This window comes from Penicillium cosmopolitanum (genome assembly GCF_028827165.1).
Source record: "Penicillium cosmopolitanum strain IBT 29677 chromosome Unknown utg000011l:1.0-3548175.0:1.0-3550911.0, whole genome shotgun sequence".
Classification (NCBI taxonomy): Eukaryota; Fungi; Ascomycota; class Eurotiomycetes; order Eurotiales; family Aspergillaceae; genus Penicillium; species Penicillium cosmopolitanum.
This window is the reverse complement of record NW_026622681.1, coordinates 268708-292975: the sequence shown is the minus strand read 5'-3', so window position 1 is coordinate 292975 and position 24268 is coordinate 268708. Positions and strand designations below refer to the sequence as shown.

General features: G+C 49.2%; 11 protein-coding genes across 11 annotated transcripts; 2 read left to right on the top strand and 9 right to left on the bottom strand.

Annotated features, from left to right (window-relative positions):
• Positions 1-189: 189 nt before the first annotated feature.
• On the bottom strand, positions 190-2572 carry xlnD (beta-xylosidase XylA; the record flags this gene model as incomplete). The annotated part of the gene is given in 2 exon segments (XM_056636206.1): positions 190-408; positions 428-2572. The coding sequence occupies 2 exon segments, from the start codon at positions 2570-2572 to the stop codon at positions 190-192; spliced, it is 2364 nt and encodes a 787-aa protein (XP_056482236.1).
• Positions 2573-3120: 548 nt separating this feature from the next.
• On the bottom strand, positions 3121-4365 carry N7509_011568 (tryptophan synthase subunit beta; the record flags this gene model as incomplete). The annotated part of the gene is made up of 1 exon (XM_056636205.1): positions 3121-4365. One exon carries the CDS (start codon positions 4363-4365, stop codon positions 3121-3123), a length of 1245 nt encoding a protein of 414 aa, XP_056482235.1.
• Positions 4366-5659: 1294 nt separating this feature from the next.
• Positions 5660-8279, bottom strand: N7509_011567 (uncharacterized protein; the record flags this gene model as incomplete). Its single annotated transcript, XM_056636204.1, has 5 exons — positions 5660-6471; positions 6533-6650; positions 6706-6985; positions 7038-8019; positions 8084-8279. The coding sequence occupies 5 exons, from the start codon at positions 8277-8279 to the stop codon at positions 5660-5662; spliced, it is 2388 nt and encodes a 795-aa protein (XP_056482234.1).
• A 412-nt stretch (positions 8280-8691) lies between these two features.
• On the bottom strand, positions 8692-10575 carry N7509_011566 (uncharacterized protein; the record flags this gene model as incomplete). The annotated part of the gene is made up of 5 exons (XM_056636203.1): positions 8692-8849; positions 8907-9106; positions 9164-9865; positions 9927-10452; positions 10515-10575. The coding sequence occupies 5 exons, from the start codon at positions 10573-10575 to the stop codon at positions 8692-8694; spliced, it is 1647 nt and encodes a 548-aa protein (XP_056482233.1).
• Positions 10576-11149: 574 nt separating this feature from the next.
• Positions 11150-13639, bottom strand: N7509_011565 (putative ATP-dependent RNA helicase DBP6; the record flags this gene model as incomplete). Its single annotated transcript, XM_056636202.1, has 1 exon — positions 11150-13639. One exon carries the CDS (start codon positions 13637-13639, stop codon positions 11150-11152), a length of 2490 nt encoding a protein of 829 aa, XP_056482232.1.
• A 354-nt stretch (positions 13640-13993) lies between these two features.
• On the top strand, positions 13994-15736 carry N7509_011564 (phosphatidylinositol N-acetylglucosaminyltransferase subunit A/GPI3; the record flags this gene model as incomplete). The annotated part of the gene is made up of 5 exons (XM_056636201.1): positions 13994-14010; positions 14073-14108; positions 14177-14210; positions 14299-14687; positions 14746-15736. The coding sequence occupies 5 exons, from the start codon at positions 13994-13996 to the stop codon at positions 15734-15736; spliced, it is 1467 nt and encodes a 488-aa protein (XP_056482231.1).
• A 229-nt stretch (positions 15737-15965) lies between these two features.
• Positions 15966-16649, bottom strand: N7509_011563 (uncharacterized protein; the record flags this gene model as incomplete). The annotated part of the gene is made up of 2 exons (XM_056636200.1): positions 15966-16496; positions 16554-16649. 2 exons carry the CDS (start codon positions 16647-16649, stop codon positions 15966-15968), a joined length of 627 nt encoding a protein of 208 aa, XP_056482230.1.
• Positions 16650-17677: 1028 nt separating this feature from the next.
• On the bottom strand, positions 17678-18530 carry N7509_011562 (ADP-ribosylation factor family protein; the record flags this gene model as incomplete). The annotated part of the gene is made up of 2 exons (XM_056636199.1): positions 17678-18372; positions 18407-18530. The coding sequence occupies 2 exons, from the start codon at positions 18528-18530 to the stop codon at positions 17678-17680; spliced, it is 819 nt and encodes a 272-aa protein (XP_056482229.1).
• A 1009-nt stretch (positions 18531-19539) lies between these two features.
• Positions 19540-21202, top strand: N7509_011561 (uncharacterized protein; the record flags this gene model as incomplete). The annotated part of the gene is made up of 2 exons (XM_056636198.1): positions 19540-19564; positions 19635-21202. 2 exons carry the CDS (start codon positions 19540-19542, stop codon positions 21200-21202), a joined length of 1593 nt encoding a protein of 530 aa, XP_056482228.1.
• Positions 21203-21718: 516 nt separating this feature from the next.
• N7509_011560 (chitin deacetylase CDA4) lies at positions 21719-22447 on the bottom strand (the record flags this gene model as incomplete). The annotated part of the gene is made up of 1 exon (XM_056636197.1): positions 21719-22447. The coding sequence occupies one exon, from the start codon at positions 22445-22447 to the stop codon at positions 21719-21721; it is 729 nt and encodes a 242-aa protein (XP_056482227.1).
• A 222-nt stretch (positions 22448-22669) lies between these two features.
• On the bottom strand, positions 22670-23551 carry N7509_011559 (S-adenosyl-L-methionine-dependent methyltransferase; the record flags this gene model as incomplete). Its single annotated transcript, XM_056636196.1, has 3 exons — positions 22670-22721; positions 22792-23383; positions 23446-23551. The coding sequence occupies 3 exons, from the start codon at positions 23549-23551 to the stop codon at positions 22670-22672; spliced, it is 750 nt and encodes a 249-aa protein (XP_056482226.1).
• Positions 23552-24268: the final 717 nt, after the last annotated feature.

The window sequence follows — 24268 nt, the reverse complement described above, 5'->3', positions numbered from 1 at the left end:
TCAGACACAGCACCGATGACCTCCGTCTATAAGGAAGACGTGCAGAGTTATGTCGCTGACCTCAATAGGTATTCAAGAAACTTAGAAATGGAATCATGATTTAGAAGCTACTTCAATAACCCATCTATACTATTGTATCTAGTCGATCATGATAGGTTAACCCCTTTAAAGCCCAACTGCACTTTGTAATCAAGCGTGAGGAATTTGCTGCTCATCCAGTGGCCACTTCGAGATGACCGTTGCGTCGCCGGTCAAGGTAACTGAAACCACTGCCGATCGCTCGTTGTTGAGGGCCAGCTCGTACTTCCCAGGGTAGACAACACGGTTTCCCTGAGAATCAGTGCGGGCAAGGTTGTCAAGTGAAACGGGAATAGTCATCTGCTGGGAAGCATGCGGCTTCAGTCCCCCCTAGGCGATCAAAGCCTACAAGCCACTTGTTTGGATAAGGCTTGGGGCCAGCAGTTGTATTTGTGAAAAGCATGGCTGTATAATCTGAGAGGACACCCCCGGTGTTGGTAATGCCAACGGTATAGTTGAAGAAAGGAACTTGCTCCACAGTGTTGTAGCTTTGATGAGGCTTGGAAAGAAGGTCCAGAATATCAAAAGAGCGCCCATTGTTGACTTTCTTGGACTTGGGCAGAGATGCCTTGAAAGTCGAGTAGAAAAGCCCATGGCCGAATTCATAGACCGGCGTGCCTGTATACCACATGTACGTCTGACCAGGGTTGTTGCCACCTGGGCGCAGAGCCATATCTGTGGCAGGGAACTCTGTCGCATACTTGGCCGGGTATTGAGTGGTTGTCAGGCGACCTGCAGGGGCACGCTTGCCGGTGATGATATCCACGAGGGCCTGGCCACCAGACTGGCCAGGGTAACCACCCCAGATGATAGCATTGACGTTCTTGTTGGACTTGAGAGAGGAAGAATCGACTTGTCCACCTCCCATTTGCAGAACGACTAGAGGCTTGCCAAGCTTGCTCAGCTCCTTTACTAGTTGTAGTTGGTTTCCAGGCCAAGTAATATTCGCTCTGTCCATTCCCTCTGCCTCGATGGTATTATCGATTCCTCCGGCGAATACAATCAAATCCGACTTCTTAGCTGCGGAAATTGCCGCTTCAAACCCATCAGTAGTCTCTGAAGAAATGTTTGTACCAAAGGCGTAGTTAACATCTAGGTCCGAGGCTTCCAGGGCCTTCAGAGGACTAGTCAGGTATGGCGCGGTTGAGAAATAGTTTCCTTGCATCTGTTCAGTAGCATTTGCCCATGGCCCAACCAGTGCAACGCTACTGGTGTTCTTCCCAAGAGGCAAGGTGCCATCGTTTTTGAGAAGAACAATACCTTCGACGGCTGCCTCGTAAGATATGTTTCGAGCATCGGTCGACACGACATCAGACCATTCGAGGTTACGGAATGGACTATCGCCGCCGTCAAAATAGCCGAGGCGGACCAAGTTCGAGTAGAGTCTGATGACTCCACGTTCGATCTCACTGCGGGAGATTCCCCCATCGATAAGAGATTCATTCAGATAGTATTGATAGGAGGTTCCGCAGTCGATATCGGTTCCGGCTCTCATCGAGTCAGCAGCCGCACCGGAGACATTTGCGGCATATTCGTGTGGGTTGAAGACGTTATAGACAGCGTCGCAGTCCGAGGAAACGTAGCCGTCCTCCACGAATCCCCAAGTATCGCGAAGAAGAGTCTGAAGGAAGAAGGAGTTTGCAGAGCTGGGCACACCATTGACGGCGTTATAGGACGACATGACACTGTGAACCTTGGCATCTCGTACTGCAGATAGGAATTGTGGAGTGAAGTACTCCGCCAGGTCCTGTTGGGTGATATTCATGTCATTGCCCAGGCGGGAATGGCCATCCCAGTTCTCAATGTCATAGCCAGCATAGTGCTTTGCAGTAGCTACCAACTTGAGGTGGTCAGGGTCCACACCTCCCTGAATACCAGTAATATACTCATAGGCATAGGCAGAGCATAGGCAGTAGGCATCCTCGCCAGGTGTCTCTTGTCCACGGCCCCAAACGGGATGGCGGAAGGAATTGATGTTTGGCGCATAGACATCCAGTCCGTACCTCCCGACATTATTGAATGCTCGACCTTGTGTAGAAATTATATCTCCAATATGATTGATCATCGTGCGATTGAGACCAGCCATCGTAAGAATCGGCGAAGGGAAGGAAGTTGCCCAGCTGAAGTCACCCGAGTCGGTGAAATTGCCTCGATCGAGCCCATGAAGGGCTTCACTCCATACTTGGTAGGCAGGCAGCCCGAGTCGTGGAATTGCCGGAATATTGTTGCCCGTGCTGTTCACAAGTTCTTCGAATGTAAACAAAGAGATAAGGGCCGCCGCTCGATCGTGGGCACTGGCCGATTTATCACAGACGAGTGTATTGCTGAGCGGACTTTTGTCACAATCGGGGAAGCTCAGGTCAATTGTTCCGATTGTTTGCGCATCAAGGTCGGGCTGGGCCTCGGTGGAGTAGTCCTTGTAGGTAGTGTTGGCCTGGCCGAGAACGGCTGGCACCAAAGCCGCCAGGACGGCGAGCAATCCAGCAGCGGGCATTGCAAAGATTGAAATTTGAGAGGAATACTGGGCCGTAAAGTCCATTTAGAACGCGAAATTGCAATCTCCTTTATACCCCCTCACTTTGCTGCACATCGGCTGCTCCCAAACCCCGTGGGCATCCCCGGGAAAAAACAGCTTCTCCACATTGCCCGACCAAGTAAGTCCCGCAGCCGATCCCGAAGCTTTGCCGGCGAGCTCGCCGGAAGGCTGCCCCTGTATGTGATTTAGCCTGAAGTCTGTTAAAGTTCGATCGATGTGGGGGGATTTCATGATCTGGAATCAGGAGAGGTGGGGACTTGGAATGGATGGGAATGAGGGGATTGGGAACTTGAAGTGAGCTAGATGGCAATAACATCAGTCCTTGCATGAAACGAAAACGAAATTATGCGTAGAATAGAGCGATATACCCGAATGATCTCCGATACATACAAACGGTCGCAACTTCAAGTACCCTCTTGCTAGAATAAAAATATACTAGTACTGATCTAAATCGTTCGTGGCACGAAATATTGAAGGTTTGAGAATGGAATGTATTCTATCCGATTTCAAGCTGCTGCAAGGACGCATCCATTCTCATCTAGCTTGTATTTTTCAAGCACGTAATCAACATCCTTGTCGCCACGACCCGAGAGATTGACTAGGATTCTTTCGGATGCAGGGCGCTGCGCGGCCAACCGAATCGCAAACGCCAATGCATGTGCGCTTTCCAGCGCCGGAATTATACCCTCGAATTTCGCCATCCGGTAGAATGTATTGACGACTTCCTCATCTGAAATCCCTGCAATTGATAAACGACCAGCTTCATGAAGCATCGCAATCTCAGGACCAACGCCAGGGTATGCGAGCCCTGACGCGATTGATGAGACACTGGCAGGTGTACCGTCATCTTTCTGAAGCATGATAGATTGAGCACCATGCAGGGTGCCCGGTTTTCCATATGACAATGTTGCTGCGTGCTGACCGAGCTTATCAGACGTACCCATAGGTTCGACCGCATGCAGAATGACCCCGGGCTCATCTATAAAGCCTGTATATATACCCATTGCATTGGAGCCACCAGCAACGCAGGCAACTACATGATCAGGCAGACTTCCATCCGCCATGGAAATGAATTGCTTGCGCGCTTCTCGGCCAACGACACCTTGGAAGTCTCGTACAATCATAGGGAAGGGGTGAGGACCGATGGCCGAGCCAATTGCATAAAGCGCGTGTTTGTGCTGCTCGGCGTACGCATGGAATGCAGAATCGCTAGCATCTTTTAACGCAGACTGGCCAGTCGATACAGACACCACGCGCGCGCCGAGTAGCTGCATCCTCCCAACATTAGAGCTTTGTTTTTTGATATCAACTTCTCCCATGTGAACTTCGCATTCGAGGCCAAAATAGGCGGCTGCAGTTGCCAGAGCGACGCCATGCTGGCCGGCTCCCGTCTCAGCAATTAGTTTCTTCTTGCCCATCCGTTTAGCAAGTAGGGCGAAGCCAACACAGTGGTTGATTTTGTGTGCACCGGTGTGATTCAAATCCTCTCTTTTGACGAAGATTTGAGCTCCTCCGACTTGGGTTGAGATATTTTCAAGGTGGTGTATTGGCGTCGGGCGCCCTTGAAGTCCGACCCGCACTTTATCCAAGGTGGCCTGGAATTCCGGCGATTTATGGAGCTCTTTATGGCTGTTGGCCAACTCTTGCAGTGCAGATCGAAGTTCTGGTGGATAGTAGTTGCCGCCAAACCGACCGTAGTATCCCTCAGCGTCGGGATTGCTCAGGAAATGCGAATTGATGTTTTCCGACATTGTCCTGCCCTCGAGAATGTGGGAATGGGGAAATGGTGACAATCGGATGACGGATGACGAATGATGGGATTTGAGGTTACAAATCGCGCTCGTGTCGCGCTTGTGGGGTATCGGATTGACGGTCTGCACTTTTTCTCAGCTTTAAGGCGTTAGTGAGGAAATGCGACAAGTAGATAAAGCAGGGATTGTGGGCTAGAGGTGGTAATTATAAGTTGGGAACGGATGTTCTGACAAGTCTGGTCAGAAGTAGTTTCAAGCGCCCGGGCTATTAGGGGGAATAGGATCCTTTATCTTTTGAAAGCAAAGAGAGAATCCTTCGAGCATCTGTCGGTACCTCATTGCCAGTTGTAACTTGTACGAAGTAACTCGTTCGAATGTAGTTAAATCTTGATGAACCGACCCGGTGCACTTTCCGACCCGCCAACCCCGACCCGCTCAGCCTGTCATCTTGGTCAGTCCGATGTCAGTCAAAGGGCGTCCAATCTCAGTGAATATCAAGGCTATCTTGGTCTGCCGGTGCCATTTTATGATTATGGGGAGCCCAGAGCCCCCCTTAGTTAAACATCATTCATACATAGTGTGGAATAAATACGAGTACAGGTAGTACTAAATTGAATATCCCCAATGGCTGTACCATCACGTTCTTACTATTATACACGAGAGTCGATTTTCAATATTTGAAAATTTATCTCTTGACTGTGCCAGTGGATCTTAATTTTCTTGCCTTGGCTTCAGAGACCGAAGATCATCAAAATCTACTAGTAAGCTAGCAGTACAGGTATATTTGGAAGCTCCATTCAGGCTGAATTGGGAGCTTCGGGTCCTGCGTCACCGATGAATACTAATTGTGTCTCGGACCTCCTCATGCGCACTCTGCAATACTAGTACACTAGGCCTCGGAGTGCTCGGAGAGTCTAATGCAGCTGCTCCACCCCGGAAGAGGCTCGTCCCGACAATTTTCCTTAAGGAGATAGTAGCTAACATTTTGCTGCATGATAAACAGGGGCTTGGATCTTCCGAATTTATCCTTCTGGCTTTGGATAGGTTCAGCTACTCTAGGATTCTAGGTAATTTGTGCCAGAATCCAGGTCTACCCACCCACTAGCCAATCAGATCTAGTACTAGTTAGTAGAGAAGAAATTTGAAGAGCTCGACGTACGTCAGGTATACCTGTAATTTGCATCAAACTAACTAACACTTATACTCTTCATAAACGAGAGCAACCCTCGCAATTCATACGATCGAGGCTGCCCAGGTGGTCACGGTGTTATGAATACCAATTAAGCCTCCCTGCCTAATAGGAGATCTTGAATACCCAAGCAAACCGATCGGCTGCGACAATCTCCTTGGTTGGGAAAAGGGTTACCGATCCATTGCTAGACTTACTTGTTGGCACAACTTCACCATCCATTTTCCCACCCAGTACAGTCACCTTGTCACCATTGACCCATGGAATGGGACTATTCAAGATCAAAGTGCTGTTCGGCTTGGCGAGCGCATGAATGTAGAAAGCATCCTTCGAGATGGTGAACCTGACATTATCACCCTCCTCGGGAGTGACAAACCAATATGTTGTGTTGAAGATAGCCTCAGCATGATCCTTGATCCAAACACCAGCCTCGCGAAGGTTTCTTTGCTCAACATCGATAATTGTCCCATTCGCAGTTGGGCCCACATCTAGAAGGAAATTCCCGTTCTTGCTCACAATATCAATCAGGCCCGTGACAATACTGCTAGCGTTCATATAGCTAGCCAAGGGTGTTGCGCGGTTATAGCCATAGCTGTACGGGTCCATACCCAGGCTGCTCTCCCATTTGCGAACCTGGACCCCACCATACCGGGCATATTCAGGGGTGTCAAAATCTCCCGGTAGGCCACATCGTGCGTTCATCACAACCTGCCGATTCTCTTCTGCTGCCTGGTTGAACCACTGTGATGCAAACTCAACAGTGCGATTAGGTCCACCGATATCACACCACATGATTTCAGTGCCCATATCAGCCAGAGTATTCATTTCAGGCAGTATTTTATCCTCAATATAATCGTTAAGTGGCACGTATCCAGTGTACGGAAGTGTTTCGTTCGTGAAAGGATTGGTAGCATTTCCTAAAAATGGTTAGGGCAACGTTCAACTCTCTTTGCTCGATAACAAGTCAATTGTACACACCTCCAGGCCATGAAGAGAACCCATATTTTCTGTAGTCGGGATGGAACCATTCGGGTAGAGAGTAGTATACCGCACGATGCAAGTGGGGTTGGTACTTTTTCGAAGCGTCAAAAAGTTCCTATACAGAGATATTAGAAACAGCCCATGTCTTGTTGTCTTAATGCTCATCATACCTGTACTAAGTTCCGGTGTGGGGTCATGGCCACAGATGTTCTCTTGGTGACGTTCTCAGGAAGATCGAAAAGAGCGTATCCTTCATGGTGTTTGCTGACTTGAACGAAGTAGTTTGCACCGGAATCGGCGAAAAGATCAACCCATTCCTTAGGATCCCACGCGTCCGCCGTGAAATTCTGAATGAAATCATCGTATGCAAGTTCTGTTCCGTAAGTCTTCTTTTGATAGTCGTAGACATCAGTCTTATCACTAGGACCTTTGCCGAGCCACCACCAATACCTAAAAGATGTTAGCCGTTGCTTCTCCTAGTAGCGATTTTCCCTCTGCTCACCACTCAGCGTAGTTCTCCTTCGATCCCGAATTGCCCCAACCGGGCACTGAATAAATCCCCCAGTGGATGAAGATCCCATACTTGGCATTGTTATACCAGCTCGGGGCTTCATGGCTGTAGATGGACTCGTAGGTAGCCTTGTACAGGGCAATACCGTAGGACGCTTTGAAAGCATACTTTCTGCTTGCCACTCCTTCGCCTTCGATGACCACAGTGGCTGGGCCAGATTCTCCTGATTTCACTCCGTTGCGATTTCTAACACCGATCTCCACTATAGCCTGATCACCGGGCCCAAGGCGATTGATCACTCCATTGGTGACCGTTTCCAGGCCCGGCGACTCAACCCGGACTCTAACAGTGTTATTTCGCAAGATGAACGAGGACCCAACATTATTCACCAGAACCTCGATGATTTGGACTTTGTCAGTGCCTTCCATCCATTTCTGCGTAGAACGAGCATACTGAGTCTCAAGCCTTGGTGTTCTTGAAACGCCTTTTGAGGCGGGTAGGAGCGACAAGGCAAAAACGTGCAGTTTTGTGTCAACTTCGGCGCCTCCAGGTTCGGTTGAAGACCCAGATGAGGACTCGGGGAACTTTAGTGAAACAAGCTCTTTGGACGAATCAAGCCAATTTATGGTTTGGAAAATATTGGTTCGGTTGAAATTCGTGCTGTTTTCCGTGAGATAAGAAGAAAAGATTAGGTCTCCTCCAGCGGGATACGGCCAGCTCCACCATGCAGGGACGAGTAACGGGCCAGTCGTATTGCTACCATCGGCATACTTAGCTGTGACCGACCCTGCTGCCATTCCAGACTCTGATGCAGCAAGCATCTGGTAGCTGAAATATTTCGCACGAGGAACTTCAACCTCTTGTCCCTTGACCAAAACATTGTCGTAGCCAGATGCATTGTATGGAGAGAATCGATAATTAACTCCTCCATAAGCGAACCTCTCTGGCGGAATCTCTTTGGCTGGATATGAGTCTAAAGGAAGATAAACATTAGAATTCGGTGTCAATTCCCACAGCTAAGCAAGGAATTTGCATACTTCCTTGGCCATCAAAGCTCGAATCGTTAGGCCTCAGGCCAAATGCACGGTTATTGACAAATGGGCGTAGATCCAACGCAATGGAATGATTGGGTCCAGATATAGCTTCAAAGTCATTTTGTGGCTTAAAAATTACTGCCTGACAAGCAGTCGCACTCGCCAGAATAGCGGTTGCGATACACCCGGCATTCAACATGATGGCACTACTAGTAGTAGTTCATGGATAGTGAGAGCAACAGAACTCGGTTCTTTGCCGATGATATATGGTCTATTTTGCTATTCCTCGGCAGTAACAGTACCATTTCCCCGCATTCCTGCCAATACCCCTACGTACTATAGCCATTTACCTTTTTTTTATCGGGTAATTACTATCGGAAAATTACGAAGTATGTCTGATCGGGTGAAACCAATGCGATCGGCGTGCGGAGGTGGCGGCCTTTTCGCCGAAGCTATCCCGGCACCATACCATATGTCACCATGATCATCGTGGGAAGTGTTAGAGCAGTTGAGTCCCTGTGGTTGTCTAATACGGGCTTCTATTAGCCAGATTATATAGGCTAAATTCAGCCTTGGAATCTTAGAAGCTATATACTCTGTGCGAAACCTTCTTATTCCACTTGTTCCACGAATGCCTTCTCCTGGTCGTCGCCGAGAATCCCTGCCTGCTCGTTCATTTTCTCAGTAAAGTGTTTCTCTGCTCTCCAGGCAAGACAGCTAGGCCCTGAGAAAAGCACATCAAGCTGCTCGAGAGGGCGATTTGCAGTTTCTGTTATGTTGTTAGCAGTATATCCTCAGTGGCTTTGGTTGGGATAATGCAACTAACCAGCGTAGAAGAGGTAGATCGGTGCTAATAAAGCCAGGTTAATCAGCGCGAATAGAATAAACACCCAGAACCCAATCGCTTCAATCAGATAGGGAATGATCATGTTGATGGTTCCTCCGGCAATGGAGAAAGAAAAGGTAGCCAGAGCAGCACCCTTACTTCGGCTTGCGAGGGGGAAAACTTCTGTGGGATATACCCAGCTTCGATAAAGGTTAGTTTGAGAACCCTGGAAACTTAATATAGCACCAAGTACTCACCAAGTCGTGAGCCAGGTACTACCGTAAATAAAAGTATAAATGTATAGAACAGCTGCTACTCCTGAGCCATACTTGTTGGCTAAGATCGAGTCGGTCTCCGAATGAGAGATTGTCTCATGAGAAAGAACACCCCCAACAATAAGGACAATTCCCATAAGCGTACATCCCGTCAGCATCAACTTTCTTCGTCCAACACGATCACAGAGATAAATAGATAGTGCAAGACTCGCGATGTATCCAAACCAATTTCCACCTGCCAGAAGAGCAGGTTTATCTCCTTTGAATCCAGACAATGCGAACATGTTAGGAGCGTATACCGCAATGAAGTCAATACCTGTTAGCTTTTGCATTACCTGTACACCAGAGCCAATAAGGACTCGACGACGGGTGTGGAGCTTATCCTTGGTGAACAGCATGCTGTAGAAGCTATGTGAGGTCGAGGTAGCCTCGGCACGAATGGCCGACACAATTTCCTCCATCTCGGTATCAATGGCATTTTCATTATTGTCGACACGGCATTTCTCCAACACCGAGCGAGCCCCTTCGAGATCCCCAATCTTGGCCAAGTGACGAGGTGATTCAGGGTAGAATGGGGCCGCGGCTAGAATGAACAGTAAAAAGACGATCTGAAATCCGAGTGGGAATCGCCAGGTAAAAGAGAGGGATTGTGTCTTCAGACACCCGAATTCCATCCAATAGGCACTGATAGCACGGGTTCGTTAGCAGCGAAACCTCTGAGGAGACAGGGCCAAGAAACACTCACGTTGTGGATCCTACCATTGCCAATGTGAATTGAACAGCGACAAACGCGCCTCGTAAATGGGGGTCCGCCAACTCTGACGTCCAGACAGGGACCATCGTATTCAAATGACCACATCCAATTCCACTGATGACTCGGGCAAAAGCAAACCAGGTGATATTGGTAGCCGAAGCTAACAAAGCAGCCCCGAGGATTCCCCAAAGACATCCCAGCTGGATTGTTTTGAGGCGTCCAATCGAGTCAGCGACGTATCCAACAAGCAATGCGCCAATGGCAAATCCTCCAAACCAAAGACTGACGAGTCCACCAATGGCCGCGGCGTCCCTGTCGCTGCCACTGGCAACCCCCATCCGCTGCATGTAATCTGCATTGTTGTTTACTTGGCTCATTACTGCGGTGTCATAGCCAAAGAATAGAATTGCGCATCCAGCGAAGAGAAAGATGGCGTATGTCATCGACTTGCCCTGTAGTCTCATACATCTGGACGGTGAGAATCCTCCAGGGATATAGCGAGCCAAGTCAGACTCCGCTGGATAATTAATTAGCAAATACTCTCAAGTTAAGAGACCAGCATCAGTTTGATCAACTCACGGCGGAAAATAGATTGCTCAGGGATCCCCCCATCGAGGGTATTCACATTTTGTTTCTCCATTGTGATATGCCAAGGAGCCAAGAAAAGAGGCTGGTGAGCTTAACAAAAATGCTATTTAAATGAGGACACTATCCTGTTCGACTTCTTCTCCACCTCCTGAACTCTGATCGGACTTGCTCCAAGGTGATCTCGATGCCCCCAGATTCTGACTTTCCCCAGGGTTCCACAGGTTCCACTTCTCCGCTCTCACTCGGTCGATAGAACACCGAGAGTAACATCGAGGGCTGAGGTATTTCGAGCCAGTGAGGAATTGTCGGGATGAACAGAATTGAAATACAGAATGTGGATCCAGAAGCACCCTTGAAGAACAAAGTGTTTAGCGAGTAATTAGTATGCTCTGTTTGACCGACCTTCCTCAAGGATAGCAGACGGCGAGATGTGAACCTATCGGCATCAGGTACAAGAACAAGGAGCGGATAAGTATCGAAAGTCTTCGGTCGAAATAGAATATTCATAAGATGGATGCTATTTTGAGACGATGATTGATATGATACACTAAAATACAACCGCTATGCATGCAGAATTTCATTTGAATTCGAAATTATGTTCCGAGCTTCTCTTTGTTTGTTTTGTTTCATTTCCTACCTTTGACTTCCTGCTCCAGCTTTTCGAGGGCCTTGGGATACTTCTCCTGGAGTGACTTGAGGTCATTTGTCTTCACCTGGACGCGATCGATGGGCGAGTTACGTGTGATGCGACCGTCCACGCTGGCTGCGATCTCGTTTGCGAACCATCGTCCTTCGCGGTGAGCCACCAAAGACCATGCAGAACCTTCTTTTCCAGCACGGGCGGTACGGCCGACACGGTGCACATAGGTTGTGATGCTGCTGGGAACATCATAATTGATAACGTGAGACAGTGATTGCAGATCTAAACCACGAGAGGCCCGGTCGGTAGCCACAATGACGGAGATTTTGCCCTTGCGGTAAGCTGCCAAGGTCTTGCGTGAGGCTGACGATTTGTCAGATTTGATGATGGTTCCCACGCGGCTGGCAAGTTGCGGGTGGAGCAGGGAGATGAGGCGGGAAAGTCGCGACGCAGACTCGGAAGATTTGGTGAAGATGAGCACAGTGTTGGGTCGGGCGCCAGTCTTAGATAAAGTTTTGGGCTTAGATTCGGATTCGGACTCGGACTCGGAATCAGAAGAGTCATCCGATGAAGTGTCGCTCGAAGCATCGCTGGAAGTGTCACTTGCAGAATCAGAGTCAGACTCGGAATCTGAACCTGAGGATGATGTATCATCATCTGAAGATTCATCCGAGCTGGTCTCGTCGTCACTGGAGGTATCATCCGAGCTGGTGCTATCGGAGTCAACAGCCTTGGAGGCGAGACTAGACTTTCTATCAACTTCAACGCCGATGTGTGATAGTAGCAGACGCAGGAGGTAGAGCGGCTTGAGAGATTCATCGCCCACGGCAACCATACGTTCTCGCAGAGTGGACGGCAGTGTGAAGTGGGCATCGGAGTGCGTAGCGGAAGGATCTTCGGGGTTCATGGCATTCTCAGCACCAATAATAACCATCTTAGGGTCGTCAAGGCGTAGAGAGTTGAGTTTGGTGATATCGCGGGTCATGGTAGCGCTAAGAATAACCTTTCTCGGGGGTTTTGTCTCAATCGGCAGACCAAGCTGCGACAAGAGTTTTCCGCCCGCGCCGAAGGTTTCCGGTGCATGTCGCGCATCCAAGGAACCCATCACCACATCTACCCACTCCTGGAAACTTTCGTTGAGTAGCCGATCAGCCTCATCGATCACCAGCCATTCAAGATGTTTGAGAGTGAATCCCTTGGTGTAGCGAAGATGATCCACCAAACGACCGGGGGTACAAATGAGAATGTCGACGTTGGGCTCATATCTCTGGATATATCCCGGAAGGAAACCTGTCGAATCAACAGCCTCAGTAACACAGTCTTCAAGGCTAAAGTCCATCCAGTCATTATCTTGCAAGCCTGGCGCCTGCCTTTGGGCAACAGTCGCGGGGTTGTAGACTTGATCGGTTCTCATGATAAGCTTCTGCTCATCTTTAATGGCCACATTTCCTACGGCACTGCCAATGTGAAGACGCGATCCAGAGGCGCAGAGTTCACAAGCCTCGCGAGCCTGTTTGACTAGCTCTCGGGTAGGGACGACAATTAAGCCTCGAAGCCTTGATGCAGGTCTCGGATTCAAGGATGTCACGAGCGGAAGCACGTAGGAAAGGGTCTTTCCGGATCCCGTGGCAGCTGAGATACACAAATCGCCAGGGTGGTTGTTATCGCCGTCCAATAGGAGAGGGATGACGGTGGATTGAACTGCGAAGGCCTCTTTGTAATTGTTCTGGTCGAGAATGCGAAGAAGATCTGGCTTGATTCCGAGGTCTGCGAACTTGGCCCGTTCATCGGTCGATGTTCGTAGGGGGTTCGCCAACCAAGGAGGAAGGGAAGAGTAGGTAGGAGCCTCTTCGAGCTCCGGTGGGTTCTCGGGTTGTGGCAGCGGCTCAAGGCCCTTTGCGATGACTGGCTCAACGACATTCTCTTCGATTTCTTCGACCTCGGGCTTCGACTTCTTTGCCTTTTTGCTGGACACGGTTTTCGTACGTTCAAACTTGGAGAGGATGCCCGCGTGTTTGTTCTTGGAGGGCTTGCGCTCTGCCTCGTTGTCACTGGATTCTTCCGAGTCCTCGTCTTCCTTGGGTGTTGATTTCGTAGTTTTAGGTTCATCATCAGCCCGATCGTCCTTCCGAGAGCTCTTGCGTTTGCCATCTTTCAACTTCTTGCTTGGTTTGGTGACAGCATCTTCGGAGTCTGCATCTGCAGATGTCTCTTTGGTATGTTTCGATGAGGCAAGTCTCTCTTTCCGAGGCGAGTTCTCATGGTCATCGCCCTGAAGAGAATCCTTGAGCAGCTTTCGCTTCTGCTTCTCAGTGCCTCCGGCGGATAGACTGTCGCGCTTCTTCTCTTTCTTATGCTTCTTGGTCGGGGTAGAGGTGGAGACGGAGGTGGAAGCAGTGGGATCTTCACGTTTGCGCTTATGGGAGGAATTGTCTGTGGGCGACATCTTGGGGGCAGTCACCTTGGATCCGGCCATTTTCTCTCACAGGCGCATTCATCTAAGAAAGAAAGAAAGCTGCGGTGGGGAAAGTTTTTGGGACTCGGTTTTTTGTGCCGGTGTTAATTGACCGCCCACCACTCAATCTGGCTCACCGCCCGGTGGTATCGCGCCGCGGCAGCAGTGGGCAAGTCGAAGCAGGCGCGATTGGGGGAGGAACATTCAAAGTTGGGAAGGAGCAACCATCTCCTTTGCACAATGGAGTGTCAAGTCACCTGCTCAGTCACCTGTTCAGTCACCTGCTCAATTACCTGATCCTGTCGATTCAGGCTCCCCCAGTCTCCTTGCCTTTCGCATCGCTTCGTCCACTCCAACAGGAGAACCACCGCAACCATGCCGTACAACATTGCGTGAGTTATCTAATCTGTCGGTGATCCTACTAGTTGCCTGTCACTAATTAATCTTGAATTAGTATGGTCAGTGACTTCTTCTTCCCCCAGTCCGGTATGTATATGTTCTGAAAGATCAACAAGACTCCCAATGGCTTGCGGCCAATTGCTAACTTCAACTTACCAGGGGAATCGAAAGTCACATCTACCAGCTATCTTCCGTAAGCGCACCACTTTTACCACTTTTACCTCGTGCAACTCCTACTCGCCTAGCTCCATGAATCCTGACCGAAGCACAACCACCTTCAGAAACTCATCGATCGTGGACACAAAGTGATCATCATCACCCATGCATACAAAGGCCGAACCGGTGTCCGCTACCTCACCAATGGACTGAAGATATATCACGTCCCATTCTTCGTTATCTACCGAGAAACAACATTCCCCACAGTCTTTTCCTTCTTTCCTATATTTCGCAACATTGTCATTCGTGAGCAGATCGACATCGTACACGGCCATGCAAGTCTTAGTAGCTTCTGCGGCGAAGCCATTCTCCATGCACGAACAATGGGCTTACGGACAGTCTTTACGGATCATTCGCTCTTTGGTTTTGCAGATGCGGCTTCTATCCTGACGAATAAATTACTCAAGTTTACACTGAGTGACGTGGACCATGCTATCTGCGTCAGCCATACCTGGTACGCAGTATTCTTCCCCCTCCCCAAGTTTGACCTCCCGCAACTGACAACCACATAGCAAAGAAAATACCGTTCTTCGTGCCTCATTAGACCCACTCATGGTCTCCGTGATACCCAACGCCGTCGTTGCAGAGAACTTCTGCCCGCTGTCATATTACCCCGGTACTCATGATCAAATACCTATATCACCCGCCGACCCTCGACCATCACCGGCCCCGATTGGTCCCAACGATACAATAACCATCGTTGTGATTTCCCGCTTATTCTATAACAAAGGAACCGATCTTCTCATCGCCGCTATCCCACGAATCCTTGCCTCCAATCCAAATACGCGATTTATCATTGCTGGATCTGGTCCAAAAGCAATCGACCTAGAACAGATGCTAGAACGCAACGTCCTTCAAGATAAGGTTGAGATGCTCGGGTCTGTTCGCCATGAAGAGGTGCGAGACGTCATGGTTCGAGGGCACATCTACCTGCATCCCAGTTTGACCGAAGCATTTGGCACCGTCATTGTTGAAGCTGCCAGTTGCGGGTTATACGTGGTTTGCACACGAGTCGGCGGTATACCTGAGGTTCTTCCTCAACACATGACTACGTTCGCCAAACCCGAGGAGGATGATCTGGTTGTTGCAACCAGTAAAGCAATTGCTGCCCTCCGCTCCAACAAAGTTCGTACCGACCGATTTCACGACCAAGTAAAGATGATGTACTCTTGGCGGGATGTCGCCGAGCGGACCGAACGTGTTTACCAAGGTATCATTGGTGATATCAGTCCGTCTGAGTTCTACGGCTCCTATCCGGACCAAGGTTGGGATGTTAGTGGTGATCGGGTCCGCAGTTTCGCACTCATCGATCGCTTGAAGCGGTACTATGGATGCGGAGTGTGGGCAGGCAAGCTCTTCTGTCTGTGTGTTGTCATCGACTTCTTGATTTTCGTCTTCCTGGAGATGTGGTTCCCACGCGCAAATATCGATATTGCACGCAGTTGGCCGAAGAAGCAGCCGCTGGACAAATTACGAACACATTCGATGCGAAACTCAAAATAATCGGTCGAGGGGCGGCATATTACTACCTTGGCCTCCCACCTTCTTACGACAGACATCAACTTGTACATAATACACTCAACACGATACTACATAATACCAAGAAGTGAAGCATCTTTGAAACACTTGAAATTCTTTATTTCGTTGCATGCTGAATAATGTCCAATGTTCAAATCGCTCAGCGTTCATAACACCATGACTAGGATACCCAACTCCGAAACACAATCAAAGTTTAATATACATCGTTACCAGCCTGGTTACGCTTAGTCTTTGGCTCATACTTCCACTCCTTATCCAAGGTCTCGGCAGTCTCGCCTTGGACATCCTGGACTGAACGATCAGCCTTATTACCACGCGAACCAGCCAAAGAACCTTCCTCCTTCTCGAGGCCTCGTTGGCTCGGGAATGCTCGCTCAACACCCTTATCCTCGCGGGAAGCACCGACGCCTTCCAGACCGGCCGATTGCTTCTTGCGGCCATGCTCCCCGTCGTGCCTCAGCTCAACACCAGTCTGTCCCTGAAGAGGTTTACCGAGACCAGTGTTCACGTCGACAGATGTGGCGCCTTGCAGAGTGTCTGCGGCAGAGGTGTATGTGGACTCTTTACCGTGGCTGCGCAAGACATTTGGGTTGTTGGCTTGGCTGCCTACGTCATTGACGTTGGGAGTGTAGGAATTGCTAGCGGGCGCAGTGCCTGGGGGGAATGCCTCCATGTTGTATTCGGGACGCTGGTCGGCCTCGTTGACCTTGACACCGGGCTTGTGCTGGATAAAAAGGTTAGCTACGATACCTCTTGGGGTTGTACGCGAAATCTGACTTACACCCTTGGTGGTTTGTGGACCATCGGGGGCGATGGAGGGCTTGAAGCTACCCTGCTTATCGTTGGCGACAGAGTCGATGTTGCTCAAGGTGCTCATTGTGAAGGTCGTTATTGTTCGTAGAATATTAAACGGGAAAATGTGAAAATCGAAGCAGTGAAAGCTTTTGAATCGGATCTATTTGGCATCCCATTTGGAATGTCTTCTGTTATTTATATCCAACGAATCTCATCTATTTCATCGCCTCATCGTTGCATTACTTCACTTGTTCAGTTGTTCAGGCTTGATACATGATATCTTGCTCGCCGCATGACGTCAAGTTGACGAGAACCTCCTTGGCCTTTAGGGGTGGAAACCAGAGAAGGTGAAGGCCTCTCAGGCTTGTAGATATCAACTTTTCTTTTTGATTTGCGGATTCAATCCCTGGAGTTGAATAAGCTGTAGGTTGGTCAGTCGATCAGAGTGACATCAAAAAGTGGGGATCTCAAAATTTTCGACGAACGCAGGGTGAAATCCAACATCAGGCTAATGGCAATCACCAATTTCTTGATTTCATGCTCCTACTGCGCAATTTAGATGTAATAGATTATCACTCTCTGGGTGCGCCCCCTCCTCAGGCTGTTTCTCGGTATGTATGTACTAGTAGTATGTCAGCGGTGGGTTCTGCATCTGTGACTGTCTCAGATATATAGAGTTCTGGTAGAGTAAGTCGATTATTGCGAGAATGAATTCCATTTGGATTTGATGACACTTGAATGCTTTGTGCCGTCTTAATGTGGCATTTCGATAAGTCCGTATGAGATTCAAATCACGTTCATTTGTCTACGGATACTAGCTAATGACAACTTGAAGCACCTGCCCTCATACTAGTATTCTTTGATATCAGCTTTGGGTCTCACCATTTATTCATGCCGGGGTAAGTACTTGGGTCATTCATGATTAGGCTTCGGGATGCTTTAGACTACAGATATGTCCTCCAGTACTCGTACTCATCCATCGCGCTATCAATGACGTAAAAAACATCCAGATTCATTGGTATGTACAGTAGAAAGTCCCATTCACAAACGCCATTATGCAAGTATGTTCATTCCAGTTCGCAGCCGGGAGGTGCTGACCCCATCATCTTATTATCGCATCACTGGCGGCCGGCTCTCCTTATTCCACTTCACCCGGCTCTGTATCCACTCGACAGCAGCCTGTACTCCCGATCCCATCAACGCGCTGACCGGCAGCACGCGACTGTCTCGAACGCCACCACCCGTTTCGCCCTCGAAGACTTTTCGCACAAATCCCTCTTTGATGCGCACCACCTCGACGCAGTCCTCGCGATCTTGTTTGTTGGCCAGCACCAGGATCGGAACGCCTGCCACGTCAGCACTCTGCAAAACAGACTCGAGTACCTGGCGACATTCATCCAGACGGCCGAGATCACTGGCAGCTGCGTTGATCCCGACATTTTGTTCGGAGAAAGATTCGTTGGGGTCGGGGATGGAGCTTGGTCGACGGCCTGGGGCGGAGGGGAGACGGGTGATATCTGGGTTTTGGCCGACGTCGGCGCTGTCGACGACGAAGACGATGGCGTGGCAGCTGGTGTAGTAGCTTTGCCAAAGGCCACGCATGGAGATCTGGCCGCCGATATCCCAGATCTTGAGGTTCATGTCGGATAATGGGATGGTTGAGACATTCTGGCCGACTGTTGGGACGGTCTTGCCAGGGTTGGGCGCGGGGACACCCTCTGGCCGGGGCTGGTAGAGGGCTTTTATTTGGGTCAGGAGAGTTGTTTTCCCTGCATTGTCTAGTCCGAGGAGGAGGACGGAGTACTCTGTAAAGGTGAAGTCGCAACGTAGTCAGTATACCTTCCTCAGATATCCCGGGGGGGAGCTTGCGCTCAGGTCCAGCGGGAGCAGTTGGAGTTGGGCTTGAAGTCATACCTTCTTTACTGGTCGCGTAGGTATACAGCGACTTGGCCAGGTGATACATAGTCGCGCAAAAGCTCACGACCTGCGCGATCGAGTCTGGACGTGATGCAGGACAGTTGAATGCGAGCCGCATGTCGCCAAAACGGGAAGGTAGGGCTTAGGGCTGTGATGCCTTGCTGCCTGAACTAGGTCCAGCATTCCAGTAGGTTGAACTTGAATATACCTAGGGACTCTTGTACAGGGAGTAGTATATTCTAGTATATTCTAGTAGAACCAGTAGTACTAGTAGTATATACTATCTACCAGGTAGTTGTACTAAGTACCAGTAGTAGTAGTTCTAGAGTACCAGAGTTGAGCGGCTATGACTCTATGATATGCATGCAGGAACATAATAATTAACAATCCACTTCTACCTGGGTATTGACCTAGATTTACTACAAGTAGTATAAGAATATCACTATCCTTATATAATACTAGTATATTTACTAGTATATTTACTAGTATACTAACTGGTATACTATGTAGTATGTATAATGCAGTATCGCACCAGCCCAAAGCGGACTTGCTCCTTCCTTGCGTGATTCCCGTCGGCGATGGCAAGAGCGACCTGGAATATGCGCGACTGCCCGATATGTAGACAACTCAATGGCCACTGCCACTGCCACTTCTGAACTTCAACTTCAACTTCAACTTCACTTCTCCCCTTCTTCACTCCTTCTCTCCCATTCATCCCTCCCTTCCTTCATCTCCCTGACGTGTGGATGATGACCTTTGCTCGTCCCTCGGGACAGCATTCCCCCCTCCTCCATATGGGGAACCACTGGAAAATTCCACCCCACCTGCTTTTGTCAGCTTGATTATTGGTCTCCGCTCTATGCGGAACTCGCCTCTCCGAACCGGGGAGGCAGAGATTCCTCTCTCTCCTCTATGGCCTTGGCCTTCTATTTCTCTTTCACAGTGTGACAGTGTCAGGCCTGTGTGTCTGTGATCCCTCGCCTTGGTCGCATCCCCAAGTATGCCCCGCGCCAGTTGATCCGTATTCGCTCGAGGTCGAGGCTCGGTCGCCCTTCATGCAAACCGACACTGTCATCGTCGGTATGTTTCTCGATCCTAGCATTCAGGAAACCGACTCTTAGTGCTCTTCAATACTAACTATTGCTACTAGGCAATGGGCCGTCGGCCATGATCCTGTCCTACATTCTTCACGGCCATATTCCTTTCTACTCCTCCACTCCGCCGCATCCCGACCCGCTTTTGGACGCCAAGTTGAAGCATGCGACCAATCTCCTAAACGTCGATGTGGAGGCATTGACGGCTCACTTTGCCGCCTCTCGTCTGTCATATTCCACCCAGGCCCTGCCGGTCAATGTGTTATTAGACACCCTTGTGCGCCCCAGTCTGGATATCGACGAAGCAGGTACCACCTCGAATATCGAGTGGCGCCATACTTCCGAAAAGGTCATCCCACATCTCGTGTTTGGAAAACCCACCACTCCAGGGGGGCAATGGACCGAGGACCCTCATGGTGCAAGCTGGGACATTCAAACTCTCAGCTACGCGGCCATGTTGTCCTTGCCCGGTTACTCCTTCGGGGATCACCATAAAAAAGTGACCGGCAAGGACCTCCCACCCTTCACCAGGCCGACAAGACGTGAAATTGCCGATTATTTTTGTGCTTACCCTGCTGCCGCTCACATCGACGATTCCTTCCGCTGCGGCGAGGAGCTGAGGGGTATCTCCCGTACTGAAAAAGGGTTCTATATACAGTCCCACGACCTCCATTGTAAGCGGCTGGTACTGGCAAGTGGGATTTTCTCTGAGCTTCTCCCGCCTGCATCTATACTACAACCCTTATTGAAAACAAAGCAAACCCCCGATGTACCATGTCTTGTGGTCGGTTCAGGCTTCTCTGCTGCAGATGCCATCATTTCTGCCGCCCCAAATCAGAAAATTCTGCATGTCTTCAAGTGGTCCCCGGATGAGCGTCCATCTCCTCTCCGAGGTTGCCATCAACAGGCGTATCCAGAGTATGCCGGGGTTTACCGATTGATGAAGAAATCCACTCTGAATTCCCAGCGACCCAGGCTACGTCGCGGCACCCCTACCCCCTTTTTGGAAAGTCGAGATTGGGACAACGTATACGAAGGACTTTCGAATGTCGAAATCCTCTCCGTTGATGTTCAAGATGATGTGACTCAGGTACTTTTCCGTTGTGAGGACGGATCTACATTTTCTCGATCCGTTCGTGGTCTTGTTTATGCTGCTGGCCGGCGAGGTTCACTGGCCTTTTTGGACTCACAGCTTCGGTCCGAGGTCCTGGGGTATCAAACCCCCAACGACTCGACCGTTTCTGCCCAGACACTTCGTGCGAAAGCCATGGAAGATCTGGAGGTTGCCCCACATGTATACATTATTGGAAGCTTGACTGGGGACTCCCTCGTCCGCTTCGCATACGGTGGCTGTGTTTACACTGCAGGCCATCTCATCGGTGAGCGAGAGGGTGAGCGTGAGTCGCGCAGCGTGTGTAGTAGCACTGAGTCAATCAGGCCTCACTCTTCATCGCTGCCAGTAATGAATGGAATCGACGGCCATCAGGTCTATTCCGCCGATGGTTCAAATCTGACGCGCGAAGATACCGCGATCAGTAAAGTGTCTACTGTTCAAACGACAACACCAAATGCACAAAGTTGGTGGAAGACAGTTGTACAGATGTTGAAGCATTTCACGCAATAACGCATTATTTATTTGCCTTGTTTTGTCAAGCCTTTTGTGACTTAAAATATACCTCTTGACATGTTTGATGTGTATAATTGATCAAGTTGGATTATGATATGAATATACAAAGTACCAGCATTGTATTTGAACGAGTCACATATTACTTAGGTATTAGGGACGCATTTTCATAGACATCAGGCTTCAAGGTCCGAGGTCTGTCACCTATTAGTACTAGTAGCTTAACTCAACTTGAATCTAATCAACTTTATAAGAGGGTAGGATGCTACTACCTAGGTAGTAGTATGTGGTAGATATAATCGATGGAGAGCTGCCAGTGGGCTCCAGTGACAGATCGCCGAGAGCCCTGGGGTCTAGTAGCTACCAGGTATGCCAGTATTTCCTGCTATGTCACCGAACAGTCCAGCCTTGGAAAGTATTCTCGACAACCTTTTGCAATGCATGCTGGGAAAGATGACTAATACTGGTAAATTTCGCCCAAGTTCAATATTCCTCTAGGGCTCGTACAACCTTTTGTCATAGAGAGTCTTGCATCCGAGGCTCATGAAGAAGCTCAGACACTGTAACGATGCGATACCCTCGACGCCGGAGTTCAGGAAGGACAACCTGCAACATGGGCACAGTCCAATCCCTTCGATCATGACAAACAATGATACTACCGGGTCTGACCATACTCAAAATATGCCTTGCGTTCAATCCAGAAAACGGCACTTGAGGGTCATGAGGATACACGTCGCCCAGAACGAGTCGGTAGCCCATATCCGAGACAAGCGCGCGCATACGCGTGGAGAAAAAGCCCGACCCAGGACGAAAGAACCAGTTTTTTGGACCATTTGCACCGGTAGATCGGTATGCATCTTGGATAAGGTCCTGGACGCTCTGTATTTGCTCTGCAAGGACTGTGTTGCTCAACCGGCGCGATGGCTCGTCATGCATGGCATGGTTGGCTAATTCATTGCCGGAAGAAACTAGCTTGCCGAGCACGGATGTATATTCAGAGACTTGTGATCCAATCACGAAGAATGTGGCGGTTGCATTGTTGGCGTTTAGTACGTCGAGAATGGCGGTTGTGTGTGAGGAGGGCGCGTCGTCGATCGTTAACGCGACGACGTTTTCTGCCGTGGGGTGATGGAATAGAACATCCGGCCAGCGGCGTTGGAGATAACGAATTAAGGATTGAGGGGGTTTATAGATGAAATATAACGGGAATATGAGGCAAAATGTGGATATCACTGCGCGTAACATGGTATGGCAGAAAGGCTGGGGAAAAGATGAGGCAAAAGGGTCGTCATGTAGAGTAGACCCGCTTTGTATGGTGGTTTGGGTTGGCTTACAATTATGCCAAGTTCGGAGGTTTTAGGAGGTTTCTATGCGTAGCTACAACCAAACAGTAAAATTGAAAATATTTAGTGAGTTATTCTCAATTCCTTGGTTTCTGCAGGGAATCAATGGTAATTGCTGGTGAGTCTACAGCTTCAAGTTCAAGCCAAGGTCAGGTTTGCGTGCGACTCGAACATATCTATCGAATTATATCAGATCAAATCACTTGAACAATAAAATAAAATGTGTGTATAGACAAGAAAACTTACAGTGTAGTATGGAAGCCTCGTTGTTCAGACTCCTCCAGGATTTCTCGTTTAGCGTTCTGTTCCAGGGTGTCCCACTCCTCTGGCGACATTCGACTGGCGAGATCCGTTCGCATGCGCTTGGTCATTCCGTGGACAATATCAGAGATATCTTTGCGATAATTTGCAGCGACCCAATCGCGATCGGCTTCTGGGTCTCGACTATCCGGATACAAGCGCATCTTGATAGTCTCACTTTCGATCACTTCGAATCCAGCCTCTATCATTTGCTCGGGGAGATTCCGAGAAAGATCCCATGCAATGTCGTGTTTCGCGAGATACTCCTTGGAAAGTTCGAACCAGTGAATCGCTGCTGAATTCGCCGCGGTGCTTCCGTCATCCGCCGTTAGATGCATCAATCCGTCAAACACTTCTACTTGACCCCCGGGGTTTAGATTAGCAAAAGTCCGCCGAAGCAATGCAGGCCAGTCTTTCACGGCGATCATGATCATTCTCATGTAGATATAGTCCGACTGAGAAGAGAATTCCCATTCTTTCTCGATATCTGCTGTAATGAATGAGCAATTTTGAGGAAGTTTGTTCTCGTCGGTTTCATCTGTTAATGCTAGATTCAGGTCGACTCCCAGAACTGTTGAATCTGGATGTTTGGCAGCAAACTGACGAGTCCAAATTCCTGTTCCACATCCAAGATCGAGTACTCGGCATGGGGATTTGGAGAATGAGGCACGGTGGAGTCCGCGAGTTCGAATGGTGAAAACCGCATGTTGATAGTCTGTGGCGAAATGGCATTTTCAAGTCAGGAACGCCTTCCATGAGGACTCGGAGCTTTATTACATACCTAAGCGACTCGTCTCTACGGTTGACTATTGAGTTCGCATTAGCAAAGTCCTTCAGGCTGTCCGACAAGTGGTGCTTACATTATTTGACAGGGATATGCCCTGGGGGCCTCTTTGGTTCTGAAAAAGACAACATTAGACTGATTCCATGGCTATATCAAGCCTCGATACTAACTGTGGCTTCGGTTGCAAGGATGTTGACATCTTGGCGGGCGGGGAATTTATGACGGGCGGAAAAGCCGTGGGGTTTGACCTTCTTATAATGCGCTGTCGTTTTTGACCCCACTATCATTTCAATCCTACCATTAAGACATTATGCTAGTAAGGGTTAGTCTCTTAATTCTGGCAGCACTTGAGCCAACCAGAGGATTCGCCTATCGGGTCATTGGAGGAAGTGTAGAATCTCGTTATAGATATGCTACGGTTGGAAACAATCACTTCCTAGACCTGAGGATGTTGAAAATGACTCGCATTTGAGATTTCAATATAGACATCGCCCGTTCCAATAATTTCAACTAAGCTCATCCTGTTCCGAGGTTGCGTCCCTTACTAATTCCTCAAAGTACTAGTAAGAATCGTGTCTTGGCCATATATTTTCCGCATTCAGACACCAAGTACGAGTAGCCCCTCTGCCTTTTGGTTGT